The 23,233-nt window shown below is 49.8% G+C and overlaps 1 protein-coding gene across 2 annotated transcripts in view; it reads left to right on the forward strand.

Annotated features, from left to right (window-relative positions):
- PHGDH (phosphoglycerate dehydrogenase) overlaps nucleotides 1-23,233 on the forward strand; it is a 31,022-nt gene that overhangs the window by 2,546 nt on the left and 5,243 nt on the right. The window contains exons 2-8 of one of the 2 annotated variants that reach the window (XM_018045984.1): nucleotides 3,238-3,389; nucleotides 6,365-6,430; nucleotides 9,617-9,671; nucleotides 9,760-9,858; nucleotides 20,423-20,555; nucleotides 21,060-21,208; nucleotides 21,632-21,784. In XM_018045984.1, the coding sequence (XP_017901473.1) occupies nucleotides 3,238-3,389; nucleotides 6,365-6,430; nucleotides 9,617-9,671; nucleotides 9,760-9,858; nucleotides 20,423-20,555; nucleotides 21,060-21,208; nucleotides 21,632-21,784 (807 nt within the window). The remainder of the gene's footprint in view (nucleotides 1-3,237; nucleotides 3,390-6,364; nucleotides 6,431-9,616; nucleotides 9,672-9,759; nucleotides 9,859-20,422; nucleotides 20,556-21,059; nucleotides 21,209-21,631; nucleotides 21,785-23,233) is intronic. The other variant, XM_018045985.1, reaches the window with a different exon arrangement.

The raw sequence follows: 23,233 nt of genomic DNA on the forward strand, positions 1-23,233 counted from the left end.
ATTAGTGGGCATTGAAGTCTGTTTAATGGGTCGTGATTAGCATTAAAAAGAAAAAAAAGTAAATATCAGACAGCAATACAGATAGTAAGGCTAAATGTATTTGTTACTGTGGGTCTTAGTCAAAAGTTTGGAAAACACTGGCTTGAAATAATAAAACTTCTTGTTGGAACTCAACAAAACTCTTATTTAGACTGTGTACCCCTCTTCTATCATCTTATACAAATCTAGTAATAAACATTAAGTCTTACCATCTATCAGTGGTTTTAGACTTTGACCATGACCCACAATAGGAAATTCACTTTACACCGTAACTCAGTATACACACACATATGTGTACACGCATACACTCAAGTTTCATGAAAGAACACCCATGCTGTATATGCTGTGTTCTGATATTTTCTTCTGTTTCATTAAATAGCAATGCTGGTCAGAATCCACTAAATGCAGGCTGGTAATGCATTTAACTTTCTGAGGCATCTTAGTATCTTTATCTCTGAGTTTTAAGAAAGCAAAAGAAGGGACTAAATTTCCAGGCAAGAGTCCATGTTTTGAAAGGCTCTTTTAAAATAGCACGTTTCCAGCCTTTAAACTAGGATTTGGTTTGCAAAGGTTACATAGCCATCTGCTTAATGAGGATCACATATATTGTGCCCAACAGTACCTACCTGCATCCTCTGTAGCCAGGGGAGCATAACCTGGAGGCTTTCTTTGGCGTCCCCTGTTACATAAGTCAGCGCGTGCTTGTGTGTTTGGTCTTTCAGTTGTGAGGCAGGAGCAATGCTGAAATCACCTCCAAGGCGAAGCCTGTCCTCCTTGGGAACGGAAGCATGTGTGGACTTGAGGAGCATGAATGTGTTTCCACTGCTGAGTTGGCACAGTTTGTCTGAAACAGCCATAAATCCACCAGAACAGGGTCCTGCTGTTTTCCAGCTCTGAGGCCACTGAGGGGCTGGGAGTAGGAAGGCAAACCGAGTGCAGCAAATGCCTATTCCAGCCAGCTGTCATACGCGGATACAGCACACACAGCGGAGAACGCAGGCGGCAGAGTAGGTGTGGTGTTGAGATTCCCGTCGCAGGAGTGCCAGAGAGGACCTTGGGATGCCGCAGAAGAAAATTATAACCACAGCAAACTTCTGAGAGGATGTGGGCTGCCGTTTTCAGAAGTAGAGGAGAGGTGGGGAGAGCAGGGAGTCACATCTCAGAGGGATGGCAGGGTCCTGAGACGGGGACGGTGCCTGGGAGTGCAGACTCTCAGTAAATGTATGCAGATTGACTGAATCCTAAGTTTTTTTGGGGGTGGGGGGCGGCGCTCACCACGTGTGGCTTGTGGGATCTTAGTTCCTTGACCAGGTATTGAACCTGGGCTCTTGGCAGTGGAAGTGCAGAGTCCTAACCGCTGGACCCCCAGGGAATTCCCTTGAATGAATTAACTGATGCTGTTTGAATGAACAGGAACAGAGGTAGCTGAGGGTACAAGAGGACTTGCAAGTTTGTGAACTCTTGCCAGAGGGATGTCCAGATCATGTGGGACCAGTGTCTGCTGAGTGGAAGTCTGCAAAGGCAGATTCTCCCTTGGGATGGGCAAGCTCTGCCTGTACATCTCAGCTGGTCTGACTGGAGGCTCTTTAGACTTCGTGGCTTCAGAGAAAGCTGGGACACACCCTTGAGGGAAACTCCATAAGGGAGATCCTTCCACAGAGAGAGGCTCTGCTTGTTAAAAACTGGTGTTTCCGTGTTTGTCCTTGGAGTCTGCAGCGATGGGGTGCACTCCTGGGGAGTCTATATGCCCTTCTGCAGCTAGACTGCCCTGTGAGAAGATTCCCAGGGTTTGGGGAAGGGCTGGCAGCTTTGGAGAGAGTATTCAAGGAGCATTCTATTTCAGAACCACAGACACGAAAGGGTGTGAAGTGCTGGTGAAGGGTCCTCGATGCAGCTCTCTCTGGTCTGGCAGAGCTCCAGCCAGTGAGCATGCATGAAACATTCACACCTCCAGAGAAGTAGTTTTTCAGCCTTTTCTAAAGAATCATCCCAGTGTTGAGAAGCCCTCCAGATCTAAGTAGACTGCAGAGTAAGCTTCTTTTCTCCTCTCCCCTCCGTGGAGGGAAAAGAACCCTCTGTTCTCCCTGCATTTAACTTGTCCAAACTTGTTCCTAGGCTCTGGACTTGTGCACAGTAAACACAGAGTGGGCCCTTACCCTGGAAGCCAGATGCCAATAGCCCCTCTTTGTCTTTGGAGTCCATGTGGTGGGAAGGGAAGAGAGAAGGTTCTCATGGGATCCAGCTGGGTGCCCCACTGGGGAAATGCAGGGTGAGTTACAGGCTTCAGATCAGCTGTCTATTCCAGTGCTCTTGTGTTACTGGAGGAGACCAGGGGTGGTGGTGACATAACTTGGCACAGTGACCCAGTGTGTCATTGGCAGCACGGGGCCTAGAGCCCCAGGCTCCTGGTTCCCAGCTTGCTGCTTATGCAGACGCCCTTGCAGCTTGCTCATCAACAAAACCTGGGACAGCCAGCGTTGGGCAGAGTGTGCATTCGCTTTCCAGCTCCATTTCCTGGGCCTTCTCGTTGAGTATTTGGCACAGCATCCTTATTCTGCAGAAGATACCATCAGATGCTGGACAAGCCTAAGGACAATTATCCCCAGGTCTGGCTTAGCCCAGGTAAAATGGCTGTGATGAATCCAAAAAGTCTGATTTCTCACGTAGGTTTAGTTTTAGTCTAATAGTGCCTGGTTTTCTGAGCAACTGTGAACCAGCTTAATTGTTTTCTCCCCTTCCCTCTACTGTGATTTCTATTTTAGGAAATGTTTTTCTTTTAATAATTTGCCTTTTATTAACTTCACTTATTCAGCCGACCAACATTTATTGAGTGCATTCTGTGTACCAGGCATAGGGGCTCGCGAAGTGGAATCTGATCCCACCTCACCCCTTTAGTAGCTCCGTGTCTGATGAAGGAAGTGATGTCCCTTGAGCAGGGCCAGATATTGTGCCAGGGGTTGTACCTGTCATTTCCTCCTCACACACCTGAGGAGGCTGAAGCTCAGAGTCTTGGCTTGTCAGGGCTGGAGCTTGGATTTGAACCCAAGCCTGACTGTTGGTGAAGGCTTTCAGAGGTGTGTGCGCATACACGTACCTTTCCTGGCTATCCAGCATCAGCCTGCGGGGACTCCCACCTTGGACAGAGAGGCTGTACAGAGACCAACTCTGTGGATCCAGGTGTTTCTTTTTCTGCCTCAGGACTGTGAAGGCCTTATTGTCCGCTCGGCCACCAAGGTGACCTCTGACATCATCAACGCGGCAGAGAAGCTGCAGGTGGTGGGCAGGGCTGGCACGGGCGTGGACAACGTGGATCTGGAGGCTGCGACCAGAAAGGGCATCCTGGTCATGAAGTAAGTCATGGAGGTGGTGGGAGTGAGTGTGGAGACTGACTGCGTGGAGGGAGGAGATGCCTGTAGAGTCAGAAGGGGGTCCAAGAGGCTGCCTGCTCCAGGCTGAGAACAGATGGGGTGGGGGCAGGTCAGAGCTCACGGCTTAGTGGTTCCCCAGGTTTCTGACATGGAAGCTGTCTTGTTAATCTCAAAATGCTTCACAAACTCACCCCACAGATGCTTGCACGCCTGCAGCCTGGCTGAGGGATCAGAAGAGCCTTCGTGGATTTCCCTCAGTCTCTGCTGCATCCTGCCCCTGCCCCTCTGTGGTTCCGTATGGAGCCCGGTTCTGCAGGCTCCACTGGGTGGTGGTTCTTGTGCTGCAGCACAGCCTTTGCTAGTAGACAGACTTGCCCACTCTTTCTCTTCCTCTCTTCCCTGCGCTCTTCTGGAAAGGGACCCCAGTTTCTCTTTCAGACTCCAGGGCCAAGAAAGAAGGGGTCCTCCTCAGAGCTGTTTTTTGCAGAAACTCATGGCCAAGGTCATGGCAACCCTTATTTCCGGCACCATTCTGACATAAGATGGAGTGGCAAGGTTATCCCTGTCCACTTCTCCATCCTCCATGTTTTCTCTTCCCTCGGGAGCTTCATCATCGTCAAGACCTTCCCCTCCCTCCTCTCCACTTCCTTCTGTAGGGTAGAGGTTAACTGACCTGGTTATCAGCCTGAGGTCAGTATCTTAACAGAAGCGATGTTAACCGGTAGCACGCTCCGCACTTCCCAAGTGACTCACTGGCAGAGAATCCACCTGCCAATGCAGGAGACGTGGCTTCCATCCCTGGGTTGGGAGGAAATGGCAACGCACTCCAGTATTCTTGCCTGGAAACTCCAATGGACAGAGGAACCTGGAGGGCTACAGTCTATGGGATCACAAAGAGCTGGACATGACTGAGTGACCGAGAACACACATGCAACCCATCCTTCAGTCTTGCCCTGGATTCAGAAGCACCAGCCCCCTGGCCCCAGCACCTCCTCCCATATCCTGTTTAGTCTGGTCATTAGCTGCAGGTGACAGGAAGCCAGGTGTTCTTAGAAAGACAGATTCTAAGAATCCTTTTATCTTGACTTTTTCATTTTTAAAAAATAGAGTCTCTTGACCTTTTTTCTTTTTATAACCTTCATTTCCAGAGAAGAAAAGACCCAGTAGAGGGCATAAAGGGTAAACGTGTGTTAATATTCTAAAAACAGTAAGGAAAATCCTTCAAGAAAATAAAAATAGTTTCATGGATTTTATCTCTGTCTTCCTTTCTGCAAGATGGGTAGAATCAACATTGCCTTTTGATTTATCATGTGAGGAAGCTTTCTCAGTGCAAAACTTGTGGAGAAATAGGAGAAGCCCAACAGAACGAGATAAAAATATTAGCTTTGTTCCTAATAAAAGCCAGGTTGGGCAACTTGATAAAGGTCTGTGGTCAAATAGCCACCCTCTGCCTCTGTTACAGGTACAGATGTGTGACGCTAACACCACAGTGTAAATCAACTGTACTCCAATAAAATAAAAGCTTGATGGCATGGAGCAGCAGAGATTCGTGCTTTTTGTAGGCAGGTAGATCCTGAAATAAGAGGAGTCAGATAAGGGCTGAGCCACACACGTTTCTCCCCATCTAAGGAGATGCTTCTCTGCCTCAGGAGAAGTAAGTCTGCGTAGAGAGAGGCCAGGTGTGTTTCTTGAATGGGGGTCCCTCTGCAGGAAAACATAAAGCTGGGGCAAAAGGGTTTTTTTCCAACTTTGGGTTTAGGGCAGGAGTACCTCACAGAACTCCGGGCTGGTGGCATGGGGGTTGGGGGTTTGCATTAAGAACAAATACGCTCAAAATGTTGGAGAGAATGTAGAAAGAAGGGAACACTTATACACTGTTGGTGGGGATGTAAATTGGTGTAGCCACAATGGAGAACAATAAGGATCTTCCTCAAAATCTAAAAATAGACCTACCACATCACCCAGCAATCTCACTCCTAGGTATGTTTGGAAAAAAAAAAAACACGCTAATTTGAAAAGATACATGTACCCCAGTGCTGATAGCAGCATTATTTCAGTTGTCAAGATGCAGAAGCAACCTAAGTGTCCATGGACAGATGAATGGGTAAAGATGTGAGATATATATGTATATATATGCACACACACACACAAACACACACAATGTAATGCTGTTGTTTAGTCTCTTAAGTCGTTTCTGACTCTTTGTGACCCCATGGACTATAGCCCACCAGTCTCCTGTGTCCATGGGATTCTCTAGGCAAGCGTACTGGAATGGGTTGCCACTTCTTACCCCAGGGGATCTTCCCAACCCAGGGATGGAACCCATGTCTTCTGCATTGGCAGGTGGGTTCTCTACCACTGAGCCATTCTGGGAAGCCCATATAATAGAATATTAGCCATACAAAGAATGAAATTTCGCCATTTGTGGCAGCCGGGATGATTTTGGAGGGCATTAGGAAATAAATCAGAAAGAGAAAGACAAATACTGTGTGATGTCACATGTGAGGAATCTAAAACGTATACCAAACTAGTGAATATAACAGAAAAGACTCATTGATACAGAGAATGATCTAGTGGTTACCAGTGGGAGGGAGGGGCATCATAGGGGTATGGAGTTAAGATGTACAAACTATTAGGTATAAAATAAGCTACAAGGATAGATTGTACACCATGGAGCGTAGCGACAGTGTTTGATAATAGGTATAAATGGAGTCTGACCTTTAAAAATCATAAATCACTATATTGTACATGTTTAACTTATATTGTGTATCAGCTATACTTCAATTTTTTAAAATGTAAAGAAATAACCCATAAAGCTAAACAAGAGCAATAAAGAGCAAGGAGAGCTCTCATGGAGCAGGAGAGCAAGCTCGGGGTGCACTGGAGGCTTTCCACAGGGACAGGTATGGGAATCCTGGTCTGGCTGACAGATGACCCCCCTCTTTTTCCATGCATAGTACCCCCAATGGGAACAGCCTCAGTGCTGCGGAGCTCACCTGTGGAATGATCATGTGCCTCGCCAGGTAAGTGAGTCCCTAACTTCTGAGGAGAGTTACTCTCTGTGGTCTGTCAGTTGTTAACTCCCTAAGCAAACTGACCCAGAGAAGCTTAGGAACACTTCAGCCTGGTGATGTGCGGGCTGCTAAAAACCTTCAAGGCTGTTAGTCCTCAACTGCTCACTCATCATCCTGGTTCTCACGTTCATTACCTGGGAGCAGGCCCATTGAGAAAATAAATACGTGAGTGATCTCTTTCTCCTTACTCACTTCCACTCTCCACACACATCCCCTGTGCCAGTCACAGTGGTAGGTGTCCACACACACACGAAGCCTTCTCTGATCTTGAAGCCTCACAAATGCTGTTTCTGCTGCCTGGGTATCCGTCCCTGCCATTTCTTTCTTTAACTCTTAAAACTGTTCTTCAAGGTTAAACTCGAGTGTTAATTCATCCAAAAAGCTCTCTCTAAGATTCCCCAGCCAGGCTGATTCTCCTGGGGCTTACCTCTGTCACTGTCCTTGCAGATCTATATGAAGGGAATGAAATAGAAGGCTTCCCTGGGATCCCTGGGACCGTGACCTGTGGGTTCGTAACACAAGAGATCTCAAAGGGTCAAATCTCTTAAAGAGGGGGGACAGCCTAGGACCAATGAATATCACACAGTGTACACGAGTCTTACTGTGTTGGGTGGTAAAGTGACTGAGCGCCCGCTCTTGAACAGGTAGTGGGTCCTTGGGAAGGACAGGGAGCCAGTGGGTGGGCAGAAAGATGCTCTGGGTCCCTTCGCAGGTCCATGGATCCTTAAACAGGGAACCCAGGCAGCTAGGACCCCTTACTTCTCTACTCAGGGGGCCTGAAACGTTCTGGGCCTGAGAAATGATCCTTTCCCCTTCTCAATACCTGGGAGAGGGTCTGAGGGCATTCACCTTTGCTCTAATTCTTCCCCAGGATTTCTACCTGAGATCGTAGGTCTTCACTGATACTCACCTGTCAGTGAAGATGAGAAGAGGTTGGAAAAAGGAAGGAATAGGGAGAATTGCCCAGCAGAAGGGACCCGGTCCAGAAGGGACTCTGCGCTGGCTGTTTGGATCTCCCAGAACATCTAGACACGTATTGAGGCCTGATGCCCTGGTGTCACGTGTGCTATTAAATTCAGTGGTGTGTGTTTGTGTGTGTTTTTGAGGGATGAGGGAAGGATTCCAGTGCAGCTTTCTATTTCTCTCACAATTTTTTTGGGGGAGTGATGTTCCCTTGGGAGTCAGGAATAGTTTTCCTCCTATTCCACAACCAACTTTACTTAAAGGAGTTGGCAAAGCGGTATGATTTAGGTTCAACCACTCATCATGACCTCAGTCATCACCAGTCTCATAACTCACTGTGCGCTGGTTTAATCAGTATGCTTTCCCAGCCAGGCAGCAGCAGCGGTCGGGGCGGGTGGGGGGGGCGGTGGACAGTGAAGCTGAGAGCACTGGGCAGTGGGTGGAGAGCAGGCCGGGATGGGCCTCGCGCTGGGGGACTTCGACTAGATGCCTGGTCCTGAGGAGCTGGAGAAGAGCACGGACATGGAAAGACAGGAGAATGCGAAAAGGTAGACTTCGCTGTTCGCCTGTTTTCCTTCCTAAGTCAGGTCGGCCTCCATTGAATTCTCGGGAGGTCTTCTGCCCACTTGTGGCCCTCCTCACACTGGCCTGCTGAGGACCCCACAGTGTTAAAACCTGGGAAGACACCGTGGCCAGCTGGGTGCAGCACCCAGAGGGCGGGTGTGGGCATTTCCTGCACCCGATGGTGCCACACGCATACCTCAGATGGCACCATGCAGCGAGGTGGGCAGAGGTCGGGAGGCAAGAGGACAGAGGAGGCCGATGGGGGCTCTGTCTCACTCAGGCAGGTTTGATCAGTCTGGCTTTGCTTCCTCGAGGCAAGTCATTGTCCTCAGTGAAGTGAGGACTTTGTCCTTCTTGCAGTGAGGCCTGATGGGCCAGAGCAGTGAGATGGGGCTGCTTCCGTGAGCTCTGTTGAGTTTGCCCGTGAATTCATGGGGCTGTGACAGCAGGGCAGGTTCTCCGTCAGCCTCATCCTCAGATGGAAGTCTGTGCCTGGTAACGTGTAGACAGGAAAGAAAGCTTTGAATCGGAACTCAGGGAAGTGGAAATATGGGAGCGGTTATCTTGGAATGTCTGTTTTCTCTCTTGCATATGCAGACACGCACACACCGCTGAATGTTATGGCTGGCAGGAAAGCCTGCATTGAAACACTTAGGAGGCTGACTGGTGGGGATGCCTTCCTTGGCTTTGACTTCATTCTGCTGCTTCTGGCTGAGTGATGCTGGGCAAGGTGTTTAACCCCCAGTGCCTGCAATCTCCCACCAACTCTCCCCCCAACCCTCGCCATGCAGTTATTGTGAGCATCAAATGAGCTGATATTTAAACATTGCTTCTTATCTCCTCCTTTCTCGCTTCCAGAAGAGCCTGGAGGACCATGATCCACATAACATATCTTGCCTCTGATTTCTCACATCGCCCTGATTTCCTTTGTGCCCTCTGGAAAACACATGGAGAATCAGACCTCCATGTTGGCTGATAGGAGAGGATAGGCTGTGGAGTGTGTGTGTGTGTGTGTGTGTGTGTGTGTGTGTGTGTGTGTGTGTGTGTGTGTGTGTGTGGTGTGAGACAGGAGGTCCTATGGTTGTTGAAAGTGTCCAGACTACAGCACCTGCTACCCCAGTGTAGTCTAACTCTCAAGGGAGAATAAGTATTCAGCTATCCCCTGATATAGTGGAAGATGTAGGTTGTAGCTCTGAATGAAATAAGAAAGTGGAAATCTTTGTGCTTCTGGAACATTTGGTGTTGTTAAAATCCCGCAATACACCATTTCATTATCTCTACAAATGCTGGAGGATTAGCGTTTGCTTTTTACATGCCTGGAGTCACTGAGGCCAATATTCAAGCAACTGAGATGGACTCAGAACCTCCTCCCCGACATTTGGCTGGAGACAATCCCAGGGCTCCAAGCCAGGTCTTGTCAAGGGATCCTCCTGCTATAGCCCTTTGTCCATCCTCGGTATTTCTGAACCTGAGCCCCCAGACCTAGCTTGTACTTGTCTTCATCAGGGGATGCCCGGCAGATGTAGTGGCCGCGCAGCCTTCACACTGCGCCTCCTTCCTGGGCTAGTGGGGTCTGGGTGGGCCTGCTGAATGTGTCTGTCCTTGCAGGCAGATTCCTCAGGCGGCAGCATCTATGAAGAATGGCAAGTGGGAGCGGAAGAAGGTAAGTGGCTGGCCTTGCCTCACCCTGCCTGGCTCGGTGTCCACAGTCTACTGCAGGCGCTGACTTCGGCTTCTTTCTCTGTTTGCAGTTCATGGGAACTGAGCTGAATGGAAAGGTCCTAGGAATTCTTGGCCTGGGCAGAATTGGGAGAGAAGTGGCCACCCGGATGCAGTCCTTTGGGATGAAGGTAAGAGGTCCCCAGACCTCTTTGATGTGGGGCTTCCTGTGGCAATTTTGGAAGAGGCAGCTTTGCTTGAGAGATGCTGAAGCTTTGTCCTAGGAAAATCTGATGCCCTCTTTTGAGCCCCTGAGTAAATGGGTGGTAAAGCCAGGGAGGGAGGGGACAAGGGCCCACTGACCTAGACCCTTGAACTCAGCATCTGGGAATACTTGGTGGAGATCCTTCAGCTCTGGGATGAGTAATTGCCCTGAGTCCCCGTGAAGCAGAGTGGAGTCTTATCCCGCCTGTGTCCTTTCCTCCCCTTCTGTGAGGGCCTTCTTGTTTTGCTGCTTCTGTCTCCTGTGATAAATCAGAAAACAGGAGCAAATTTGTAACCTTGCAGCAGAGCCACTGCTGTCCGTCTTCTAGCTCCCGCTATAGTCCAGAAGAGGTTGAAAGGTGCTTGCCTATACACTGTGAGGGACTGCCCTGGTGGCTCAGACGGTAAAGAATCTGCCTGCAATGCCAGAGACCCGGGTTCAATCCCTGGGGCAGGAAAATCCCCTGGAGAAGGGAATGGCAACCCACTCCAATATTCTTGCCTGGAAAATCCCATGGACAGAGGAGCCTGGAAGGCTACAGTCCAGGGGGTCACAAAGAGTTGGACATGACTGAGCAACTCACACTTCTGCTTTCATACACTGTGAAAAGATCATAGAGCCCACAGTGGCTGGGAAAACCCGCACATTTCTCAGGAATCTTCCCTAACCCCACCGCCCACTGAGGCTCTGTCTTATCCTGTGCTTGCAGCTCAGTAGTTCTTCTGGTTGAGGGAGAGTTGTCATCAGAAGCAGTGCCACTCCCCAGCCCCCACCCCGGGGACCCACCCAGAAGATCGTGCCAAGGGAGAGGACACCCACCCGGTGCCCAAGTGGGCGAGAGAGGTGTGGCAGCTGGGTGGGCAGGTGGGCATCTCCATGTTTACTGTGGCTGTGGAGAGAGGGATTGTGGGTTCAAACTACAGCCAGGAAACATTAAGGAAGATGGTTTTGAAAATCAGATTATTTCAGGTCTAGAAACATGTACATAGAGCTGTGTGGAATTTTCTCTTTTTTCCCTTGCTCCTTCCTTTCTGTATGTCCTTCTCACTTTGCATTAGAAGAGACCTTATAGATTAACCCTTAATTTTATATCAGCCTCTGAATTTTGTAAGTTTTTGCTAAGGGCTCATAGCAAATGGATGGTGAACAAGGACCAGCTGGGCATCCCTTTGTACCACAGTCTGCATCTTGTCTGCTTATCATATTTTCTACTTACCATATCGACTGAAGTCAGCCAGATATCTCTGCTAAGCTTTAGCACCAGGAAGGAGAGGTACCTTTTTCTGGCTCCCTATGAGAGGGGACATGGCCCAGTAGGATGCATTGATCATGGAAGCAGACCAAAGCCATGTTCTTTGTGCAAGCCACAGGGAGCACTCTCTCCTTTTTGCTTGTTTGTGAGGACTCAGGGTAAAGGTTCAGCTCCTGGAAAATTCTGATCATCTAAAAGCAGGGGTCAGGGGTTCAGTAAAACCCAGGGCACATGTAGCCAAACACATGAGTGCTTCACTGATGATGTGGTGACTTTGGGACGGTTGCCAGACCCAGCGGTCATTCTATCACGTGCGCTCCCCTCGTGTACGGCACCGCAGTACACTGGGCTCTTCTAGCTTGGCAACACTCATTGTCAAGGACGTGAGACATTTGGGTGACTTAAGCCAGACCAAAAGCCCTACCCTGTTTCCTGAGTAATTGAAGTGATTGGTAAGCTTGTCCGTCCTTTTGGCGTGCACACGTGCTTAGTCGCTCAGTTGCATTGGACTGTTTCTGACCCCATGGACTGTAGCTCACCAGACTCCTCTGTCCATGGGATTTCTCAGGCAAGAATACTGGAGAGGGTTGCCATTTCCTCCTCTATAGGATCTTCCCTACCCAGGGATTCTATCCCACCTTGGCAGATGGATTCTTTACCACTGAACCACCTGTGAAGCCATCTTGTTTCCTGAATAACTGAAGTGATTGGTAAGCTTTGTCTGTTCCTTTGGCAGCACTCAGCTACTTAACCACAGCCCCGGCTGCTTCCTAGAGGCACAGAGGGATACAGGACCTTGAGCATCAGCAGCAGACATGACTGACATGGCTCAGCTCAGAGATGTCTGGACCCTGCATATGAGTGCTCATCTGTGTCTCTGGGCATAGCACATACCACATGCCCACATGCTCTGTCCCCAGCATGGTTTTGAGGGTGTGGGCACCTTTTTTGTGTTGCAAAATATATCTGCTTCTCTGGGGGATTCTTCTGTCCAGATGTCTCTGGAGGGTCACTAGACTGTTTTGCTTCTGGTACATGTTCTTTGTAAACCTGAAACACACCTTGGAATGTACCCCCCACCCCACATACACCCCAGCCCCTCAAGAGCAGCCTGGCTCTGGTTCTTTCCCACTGGCCCAAAGTGGCCTCTTTTTTGTACTCAGCTGCTCACTTTGATCTAGCTCCCTAACAGGTTTCTGGGTCTGACACATTTTGAATCATATTTCAGTGCAGAGAAATTACTGACCTGCATCTTCAGAACCTTGGTTGATGTTTGAGCAGTTGAGGAGAACAAGATTTTCTAAAGGCCAAGGAAGGAAGATTCTTGAACAAATTGTTAAAGAGATGATTTATCAGCATCCAGGCAGGATGAGTGTTTACTAAACACAAGTTGTTTCTAACTAGTCTTGGTCTCTCTTTGGAAATCAGTAGTAAACTGGTAATATCATGGGATACCCTAGATGTATATGTCTTGACTATTTAAAATTATAATAATGTAATAAGTGAATGCATTCTCACAAAAATTGAAGTTTAGATAAAGGTCTCCTAGATGACCATCCCAATCCGAGTTTCCTCAGGTAGCATCAGTTTGATATATGTCATCTCAGACATTTTCTATGTGTTTACATGGAATACAGGTTTCTGGGATATAGGTACAGTTCTGTACCTATAGAGGAGTTTTAGCCTAGAGACAGTAGTGCATGTTTTTAAGATAAAAACATATATTTTGGAATAAGTAGATTTACTGTATTTTTAAACTGTTGCATGGAATTCCTTTGAAGGGATAAATTGCCTTTATTTGGCAATTACCTCAATGATGAACATTTTAGATCTTTTGTAGAATGTGGACTTTAGCAAGCATTGGTGAGGTCTTTCGTGATACCTTTGAGATTAAGATGGAGATCATGAGCTTGGTGCAGAGGGTTTAGTAACTGGCTGAAGGAGGTATTCATCTCAGTCTGCAGGGGGATTGGTTCAGGATAGTGCAGGGCTCTGCCTTGCTCCCTGTGCCCATCCACAGCCTGGATGACGTGTCATTTGTGGATGACAGGAAGCAGAGGGAAGTAATTAATACTTAAAAGTTCAGACTTAGGTCCTAAGAGGCATAGGAAGTCTAGAATAGTTGGGCATCCTAATAGGAAATTTAATTGGAATACGTGTCAGTGCCCCACATATGAGGCCCCAGAGCAAGTAGAGTTGGGTGTAGAGGTGTTTATAAAGGCTTTTCCAGGAGAGGAGGCCTTTAGTTGACAGCAGTGCAGTGTGATTAATTGTGACATGGTTGATAGAAAAGGTTCTGTGACTCTTGGCAGCATTGAACGAAGATGATTTTCAGAACAAGGGGGTGACATTCTTCATGCTCCATACCGATCAACCCCTGTTGTGAGTATTTGAGCAGTCGAAGACCCCATGTTCTGCAAGACTGTGAAACTTGGGAGATAGGGTGATAGCAGGGGAGCCCACACATCTGTGCTTCCTAAGAAAGGGTAGAGGCACTGGGATCTCTGAGCTCATCAAGAGGTGGGAGTCACAGGGGAGGGCTTGAAATAGCCAAAGGGAAGTCGTATAGATGAGTCACGCTTTCGGAGAAGTAGATCCAGGAAGGAGCACTAGAGTGCAGGCTGCAGAGGCAGGGTTACAGACAGAGCTGGCCTCAGTGGAATAAGTGATCTCAGGAGAGAGTGAGTCCCCATCACTGCAGATACACTTACAAGACCAGATAACTACTTGGCCGGCAAGTGAAGAGGGGATGTAAACACAGACACAGAGGCCCTTTGAGCCCTCACATCTCTGAGTACACATCACCCCAGTGGGCTACCAGTTTCTTTAAATTGTGAAAGGGCCCTGGCCGTGAGTTCACCGTGTGATCATAGGTCATGGTGCCAAATTTTTAAGGACTGGGTTTGTTACAGTAACTTGGGAGAACAAGCTAAAGACATAAAGATGGGACTGCCCTTGAGGTCCACTGGTTAAGATTTCACCTTTCAATCCAGGGGTTGCAGGTTCCATCCCTGGTTGGGAAACTAAGATCCCACATGCCTTTTGGCCGAAGAACCAAAACTGAAAACAGAAGCAGTATTGTAATAAATTGAATAAAGGCTTTAAAAATGTTCCACATCAAAAAGGTCTTTTTTAAAAAAGGACATAGAGTGGACCAGGAGGCGTGGGGGACCCTGAGTTGTTCTGGTTGGGCCAGCTCGAGCAGAACAGTAAAGCCTGTAGGTGTTATTTTTATTATCCTCTTCTCTCCCAGCACTGAGGTCTTACCCTGTTCCTGGTCTGTCACTAATCAGGCTGGTGTGTGTGTGCTCAGTCAGTCACATTCGACTCTCTGCAACCCCAAGGACCGTAGCCCACCAGGCTCCTCTATCCATGGGATTCTCCAGGCAAGAACGCTGGAGTGGGTTGCCATGCCCTCCTCAAGCTAATCTTCCCGACCCAGGGATCAAACCCAAGTCTCTATGTCTCCTGCATTGGCAGGCAGGTTCTTTACCACTAGTGCCACCTGGGAAACCCAGTTAGGCTGTTATTGGGATGACTGTTATCTGACTGTCTCTAGGGTATCAGGATTTAAGACCTGACCCCATCATGCCGCAGGAGCTGTAAGGAGAGACCTTCTTGTGCTCAGATGCTGGGAGTGGACCATCCCTTTTCCTCCTTCCCTTTGTGACTTTCTTATCACTTAGGGAAGCGGGAGCTTAGCCAGGTGGCTTCCTAAGAGCATGTGGTGTATGAGTGGGGATGGGTGAGGGAAGAGCCCATCTATGCCAGCACAGGCCTAGAAGGAGCCTTGGATGTCCTTAGAGCAGCTGCTGACATGCTTGAGCCATAGGTACAGGTGTGGGTTTCTGGATAAATCTGGCACCCCGCAGCGGCTGGTGTTCTGAATCACTTGAGTCTTAACACACTAATTTTCTTGTCCTCAGTAATATTGCTGGATAACAGATTATAACTCTGGAGGCTCAACTCGTTCAATCTGGCCTATCCCTTGGGATGGTTTAATAGGCCCCAGCCAATCAGGAGCTGAGCCTTATACTTTCTTACCAGGTTTTTGGTGAGGAGCAGACTAGCATCTCTTAACAGTTTCTTTGTGGCCAGTATTGTTAAGAGTCTGACATTAGCCCAAAGGGAGGGATGTTTAACTTGAGGCTCCAGTTGTCATCAATGCCTTTGGGTCTTGCCAATATTTACTGAGTTAGTTAGACAAGGCTGTGGATTGAAGGCAGGAGAAGGGGACGACAGAGGATGAGATGGTTGGATGGTATCACTGACTCCATGGACATGAGTTTGAGCAAGCTCTGGAAGTTGGTGATGAACAGGGAAGCCTGGCGTGCTGCGGTCCATGCGGTCACAAAGAGTTGGACACGACTGAGCGACTGAACTGAACTGAATATTTACCGATCTGCTGTATTAGATATCATGCCTACAGTGACCCTCTGGAGTCAATATTATTATCCCAGTTTACAAATAAGTAAACTGAGGCCCAGGAAGGTTATGTGAAATGCTCAAGATAATAGGACGAGTAAGGGGTGGAGTCCAGCTCAGACTCTGGGCCTCTTGGGTCGCAGTCTGGTGCTCTTTGCCCAGCACCACCGCCAGCGCCGTCCTTCCTGCTGGTTCCTATTGGTAAATCAGTCCCTGCACCATGTTCTTGCGCTCAGTCATTCACGCAACAGGCAGCTCCCATCTCAGTCTGGTACCTGCAATTCTTTCTGCCCCAGAGCAGTGGTTTTCAGATTCTTCCCAGAGCCTCAAGTGTAGACACATAGTAAGGATGTGGAGGAGCTCAGTGGTAAAGAATCCGCCTGTAATGCAGGAGACACAGGAGACATGGGTTTGATCCCTGGGTTGGGAAGATCCCCTGGAGAAGGGCATGGCAACCCACTCCAGCATTCTTGCCTGTAGAATCCCATGGACAGAGGAGCCTGGGGGCTACAGTCCATGGGCTCACAAAAAGTCGGACACAGCTGAGCGAGTTAGCATGCGCACATACACTCAAGGACGTGGAGTGTGGGCCCAGGGACAGAGCAGGCGGTGGGGCTTCTGGGCCTTCACCTCTGTGGTTTTGAACTGATCTGGTTTTATATTATTATTATTATTACTGACTGTGCTGGGTTTCGTTGCTGTGCAGGGGTTTTCTCTAGTTGCCATGCACAGACTTCTCATGCTAGTGGCTTCTCATACAGAGCTCTAGGCTCTCAGCCTTCAGTAGTTGCAGCCCATGGGCTCAGTAGTTGTAGCTCATGGGCTTAGTTGACCCATGGCATGGGGGATCTTCCCGGACCAGGGATTGAACCTGTGTCCCCAGCATTGGCAGGCGGATTCTTAACCTCTGGACCACCAGGGAGGTCCTGATACGGTTTTATATTGAGTTTGTATTTAAGATTTCATTGTGTGGTGGGGGGCAGAGTGCCAATGCTAAACTCAAAGATTGGCTCTGGGATAGAGAAAGGGCACATAACCATTAGGCTCCTCTGTTGGAGCCCTTTTATACCTTGAAAGCCTCCCTGATCTCCTCCATCCACAGGCAGCCAGAGGGACCAGGAGCAGTATGACTGGTCTCCCAAGGCTGCCTTCTATAACAGCAGCTAGAAGATCACCTGAGAGCACCGCTTGAAAAGCTAGGGTTCCTCTGTTCCCCCAACATCAGGACTCTGTCCTGGGGCTGGAGTTGGGGTGAGGAATTTATGCATCCCTTTATGCATCTCCCCAAGGCTCCTCTCTAGGAATAGCCGATAAGAACCCGGAAGTGCCTGACATCTATACATTTGACATCTGACCTTTCTTGGACACATCGGAACCCGACTCAGGGTCAGTCTCCTGGGCCTCATGTCACCCTTTTTACCTCCCAGAACATGTCTTCTGGTATAAGAGCCCTAGCCCTTAGTTGAGTTCAGCCTCTGTCTCTGCCCTGGGTATCTTGAGTGAAAAATGAGAACAGGGTAGAATTCTTCCCCTGCAGTTGTCTGCAGATGAAGGAGGTGCTGTCTCTCTGTGAAAGAAAGCTGAGTCAGGGCCTGCTGACAGCCTGGCAGATGCTCATCTCACCTGCACCGCCCCCCTCCTCCACCCTTTAGCCCCAGGCACCTGCAGTAGGGACGCTGGGCTAGACTCAGCCTGCAGGAGCCTCCCTGTGCTGATTCTTGGCTTCTGAGAGCCCAGAGACAATAGGGTTGTGTGAACTTGCTCCCTTAGGTTTGGCTGTGTGACTTCTGTTGGTGTCCCTATCCTCCCCATGTTCTGCATGAAAAAAAAAAAAAGTATATCTGGATTAGAGATGAATGGGACATTGTTCCAGCCAGCCTCAGAGCCAGTGGACAAAGAAGACTTGTGAGAACCAGGGCAGGGTCCTCTCCCCTCCCCTGGATGTTTCATTCTCCCCATGAGAAAGGAAGAGTTTACCTCTGTGGAATGGCCGTGAGCTTACCATCCTGTAAGGGCGTGGGGGTGGGCAGCCTCTTTCCCCTATACCTCCGTGAGGGTAGGAGTAGGACCCACTTGGCTTCTTTGGTGCCGCAGAGCTGACGATGAGTGAAAAACGTGGTTCCAAAAGCCACACCTCATTCATAACTGTTTTCTGTTTTTTCTCTAGGAAGGCTGACTTGATATAGTAATCTTCTGTGCCATGATTTCCTAAAATAACTTTTCTATTTCCCTAGCTTCAAAAGAAAGTCATGATTAGTGGGGGAAACTTGAAAGAGTATAGGAAAGCATAAAGGAGAAGAAAAATTAATTCTACCACCTAGAGGTAACCACTGTTGAAGTAGTAGGCTTTGTGTTCTTTCTGTTTGTGTTTGGTTTAATTTTGGGCCGACTCTGAATGTTTTCTCAGGGAGCTTTCTTTTCATGGAACATTGAATTGTTGAAAACCAGAGGAGGGGTCACTTTGAAATTGTCCACCTGCTCCTTTTCTTAAAGTTGAGGATCCAGGTCTGGAGGTACTGACTTGCACCTGGACACACCGTTGACCGCACTTGAGGCCAGACTAAGGCCCACCTCCTGGTCCAGAGTCCTTATCCTGGGTCCTGCAGACCTGCACAGCTCAGCCAGCTGTCCTGCCTTCTTGAGCATTTCAGTACCTTTGAGATTCTTACGACTGCTACACCTCTTCCCCATCAGGTAACTGTGGCTGACATGGGCCAGGCCTAAGGAGAGAGCCCGGGGCAGGTCTCTTGGGTAGACCAGGCAGGAAGTGGTTAGGTCTTTGATGTTGCAAGAGAAAAATGCTTCTTACCTAGTTGCACATTCTTCCCCGCTGCTTGTGCTGCCTTGGCAACCTTCAAAGCATCGCCCCTGCTGAGAGGTATGTGGCTGGTAGCCAGGATTCTTTCTGATGTAAGAAGAGATGTTTCCATCTCATTCTATCCCTGTTTTCTCAGGTGGGGGCTGTGGGCCTCCGCACTCCACCCCTGATTAGCAGGTAGGAATTAGAAGCGTGGACACTGGATCCAGAATACTTGTGTCCTAATTCTACCACTTGCTACCTTTATGACCTTGGTTAAATCACTTAATGGGCTTCCCAAGTGGAATCTATCTGCCAGTGCAGGAGATGCGAGTTCAGTTCCTGGGTTGGGAAGATCCCCTGGAGAAGAAAATGGCAACCCACTCCAGTATTCTTGCCTGGAGAATCCCATGGACAGAGGAGCCTAGTGGGCTGCAGTCTACAGGACCGCAAAGAGTCAGACACGACTTAGCAGTTGAGCATGCAAATCATTTAACCTCTGCCTTAGTTTCTTCATATGTAAAACAGGGAGGTAATAGTATCTAACTCATCAAGTATGAGATGCATATTGTTGTTTGTTGTTTAATTTCTAAGTTGTGTTCACCAGGCTCCTCTGTCCATGGGATTTCCCAGGCAAGCGTACTGGAGTGGATTGCCATTTTTCTTCTCCAGGGGATCTTCCCGATTCAGGGATGGAACCCTTGTCTCCCACACTGGCAGGTGGATTCTTTGCCAGTGAGCCACCAGGGAAGCCCCATGAGGCACATAGTTAATGTGAGGGGTGTTTGCCATCATCAGCTATGAGTCTGGGCTTTTTCTTCCTTCTCGTGAGCTTTGTCTTCTCTAGCATTCCCTCTTCCCATCAGTATGTGATGACCTTTGGCTGATATGGGGTCGATGAAGTTTACACCCTGAGTTTCCTGTCTGCCCTCATCTCCCAGGAGCCAACCTTCCCTCCTTCTCTGTAGCCTCAGGGAGGTACCTCTGCTTTGGGGGCTGTCCTCTCCCCACCAGCTCAGACCGCGGTTCTTTCTGGATCCTCCCAACCCATGGTGCCTCTAAGTCTCACTTTCCTCCTCTTGAAGTTCTTCCCCTCCTGTCAAACCTGCCTTGTTGAAAGGACCTGCCTTTAGTCGTTTATACCTCTGCCTGATTAGGCACCCAGTTACGCCTTCCAAGACGAGGTACACTTTAAGCCTTGTGAAAGGAACCTTTGAGAGACAGGACTGTACTCTACCCACCTGATGTCAGCACTGGTGTTTCACCCCCTTCCCCGGTGGTGAGTCTGTCTTGCTGATAGCCCTGCTGGGCACCGCCACCACCCTTCTCCCTTACCTCTTCCTCGCTCCGTTGAAGTGGGCGGCGTGCCCGCCCATCTTCTGGCCTGTGGGGCCTCCAGCTCCAGCCAGCTTCTCCCCTCCTTTCCCTCGTGCCCTCTGACCGTGTCACTGCTCCCCACAGGATGGTCCTTTCCCACGGGGGCTCCCCACTTTTCAAGGGTGTCTGAGCTCCACTGGTTCAGCCACATACCAGCTGCTCCTGCATCCTTTCATGGTCCAGAGCTTGGAGGTGGGCGAACCTCCCTTTGAATTCTGACCCTGCCTGCTCCAGCATGGATGTCCCACTTCCATCAGGTCTCAAGTAGGAAAAATAATAGTACCAACCCCCTTGAATTACCGTGAGAGATAAATGGGTATTGTGGTAGTTGCTCAGTTGTGTCTGACTCTGCAGTCCCGTGGACTATAGCCCGCCAGGCTCCTCTGTCCATGGACTTCTCCAGGCAAGAATACTGGAGTGGGTTGCCAGTCCCTTCTCCAGGGGATCTTCCCACCCCAGGGACTGAACTCCAGTCTCTGGCATTGCAGGCAGATTCTTTACCATCTGAGCCACCAGGGAGGGAAGGCTTAACAGTAGCGCTCAGTTTAGTCAGTGCTCCATAAACGGTAGCCATGATTAATAATACCAGTACTGACAACTAACAGGGACACTTACCCTCTCCCTTTCACACGTCCCCAGACAATAGGCTACGACCCCATCATCTCGCCAGAGGTCTCAGCCTCCTTCGGTGTGCAGCAGCTGCCCCTGGAGCAGATCTGGCCTCTCTGTGACTTTATCACTGTGCACACACCTCTCCTGCCCTCCACCACAGGTAGGTGTGTGGGTTGACCACAGAAGCCGCCAACCAGGTAAGGGTGGGCCCTCAGTCTGGGCCTTCTGCCCACACTGGGGACCAGCTATGGTGGGAAGGTGGCCTCCAGACCCTGTAAGCATGGAGCACGGTGATGCTTTGTTACATGGCCTGGTATCAGATCAAGGAGGGGTGAGCTGGCTGGAAATGCACAGGGTCTGGGTGAACTAGGTCAACATGTAGGATCAATGACCCTGTGGATACTTCCTTGGACCACTGCCTGAAGCACTAACATCTCAGGGACATTTGAGATGTTTCTCAACTCAACTGAGTCTGGTCCAAATTCGTCACTAGGACTCCTGGCCCAGAGCATCTGAGAAGGGAGCAGTGAGACCAGAGAGCTTGTAGTCCCCCAGGAAGGAGGCGTGTGGGGAAGAGCCCGTGGTGGGGAAGGTGGGGCCTCCGGAGCCAGAGCAGGTGGTTCCCGACACCATCGCTGCAAGACAGCGTCTCCTTCCCTCCCAGGCCTGCTGAACGACAGCACCTTTGCCCAGTGCAAGAAGGGCGTGTGCGTGGTGAACTGTGCTCGAGGAGGGATCGTGGACGAAGGTGCCCTGCTCCGGGCCCTGCAGTCGGGTCAGTGTGCTGGCGCTGCACTGGATGTGTTCACGGAGGTAAGTGCCTGCTCAGCGTAGAGGGCAGGGGGGAGGTGGGAACAAAGGGCCTTGGGCTGGAAGCCCAGCTGAGCAAAGGCCTTGGCTTACTGTCTCTAGTGGGAGAAATTATGTTGCCAAAAATAACACCTCTGTGTCAGGAGGTAGGTAGTATTAACCCATCTTACAGATAGGAAAACTGAGGCTCAGAGAGATGGAGATGTGCCCAGAGCACATGAGTAGTAAGTGATGGAGCTGAGATTGGAATCCAGTCTCCGACTCTGTTCTGCTGTGATGGAGCATTCATGAGGAAGCCGATTATTACTGAGTCCGCTGACCACCGGGTGAAACAGAAGTAGGAGTTGGCATTGCTCCTGCCCTCTCCTCCTCCAGTTCCTGAGGCAGTCCATAGCACCCCACCCAGAGATGTCTCTTTCTGGTCAGGAACCACCCCGGGACCGGGCCTTGGTGGACCATGAGAATGTCATCAGCTGCCCCCACCTGGGCGCCAGCACCAAGGAGGCCCAGAGTCGCTGCGGAGAGGAGATCGCCCTCCAGTTTGTGGACCTGATGAAGGGGAAGTCCCTGGCGGGGGTTGTAAGTATGCCTTGTGGGGCTGGGCCCAGAAGGAGAAGTCAGAGGAGGGCATGTTTTAGCTGGGAATGGGGACCCGGGGCTGAGCAGTGACCAGATTCAGCCCTGGGAGCCCAAGATAAGGCACTGCACTTGACAAGCGGAGTGCTCTGGGTGGGGCGGCAGGAGCTGCCCTGCAGTTTAGCCTTGAGAGCTGAGGCCCGGCACCCTGGAGCCAGCTTAGCTTGCTCTATTGTAGGCTTGCTGCTGAGACACTGGGTTTTTTTTCCCCTGCACCATGCCTCTGGAGAAAGGCTCCTTTGTTCTCTGCAGGCCTTGGGAGTGAAGGAGTGAGGCTGGCGTGATGGCGGGGTGCCCAAGGTTGGGTGAGTGGGGGGGACGGACCGAAGAGAAAGCCTTGATAGGGTGTTCTCACCTCGTCTCACTGTAACACTGAGCACATCTTTCATAACCTCCACTTAGAATCCTGCGCAGAGGCCCACCCTGCCCCCACAGCCTTCATCACCCCTGCTAAGGAACTCTCCACTCCCGCTGGCCCCTTAATTTCCCCAAATCGTGACTTCTTGACTGTGCTCTCAATGGGCCCTTCCTGGTCCTTTGTTTCTTCTCCAAGCTGAACCTGACTTACACTTCAAGTCCTGTCTCATTCATTCAGTCTTCAGATGGTCCCTAAGCTCCAGTGGGTGCCAGATGCTGTCATAGCCCTTTGGGGGCACAGGGGTGAATAAGGGGCGCAAGTGGCACTAGTAGTAAAGAACCTGCCTGCCAGTTCAGGAGACGTAAGAGACGTGGGTTCAATCCCTGGGTTGGCAAGATCCCTTGGAGGAGGGCACAGCAACCCAGTCCAGTATTCTTTCCTGGAGAATCTCATGGACAGAGGAGCCTGGTGGGCTACAATCCATAGGGTCGCAAAAGAGTTGGACATGACTGAAGCGCCTTGGCACAGCAGGGGTGCCAGGTGCTTCAGGGGGCTTGCCACCTGCCCCTTCACGAATATTTGCTTGGCCTGTCTCACTTCATCCTAATCCTTTTGCCATGAGCCACATTCTTGTTATTAAGATTTCATGAGTTTATATTTTAGTCCTTGATTATACTCTTTAAGTTTTCAGAGGATTAAAAAAAAAAATCAAAGCAGGATATAAGCTTTACTGCAGCTCATGTGGCTCTACCCCAAATACTTAACCAGTAATGAATGGGGGTGGGCAGGGCTAGAGGGTGGTCCCTGACTTCCTGGCTGACCTTCAGCATAGGGCTTTTCGCTTCTGAGGACAGAGTTATGGCGGGAGAGACACAGGGTGCTTTGTTCAGCCCTTGTTTGAGAGCCCAACTCTCCAGGCCACCGTGACTGCTACACCCTGAGAAAGTAAGGGACCCATGAAATGTCCCCTTCTTACTTATGTGGTCAAATCTCAGCCAGATCGTTAAACTTAGTCTCAAATTAGGAACAAATGC

This window comes from Capra hircus, chromosome 3 (assembly GCF_001704415.2).
Source record: "Capra hircus breed San Clemente chromosome 3, ASM170441v1, whole genome shotgun sequence".
Lineage (NCBI taxonomy): Eukaryota > Metazoa > Chordata > Mammalia > Artiodactyla > Bovidae > Capra > Capra hircus.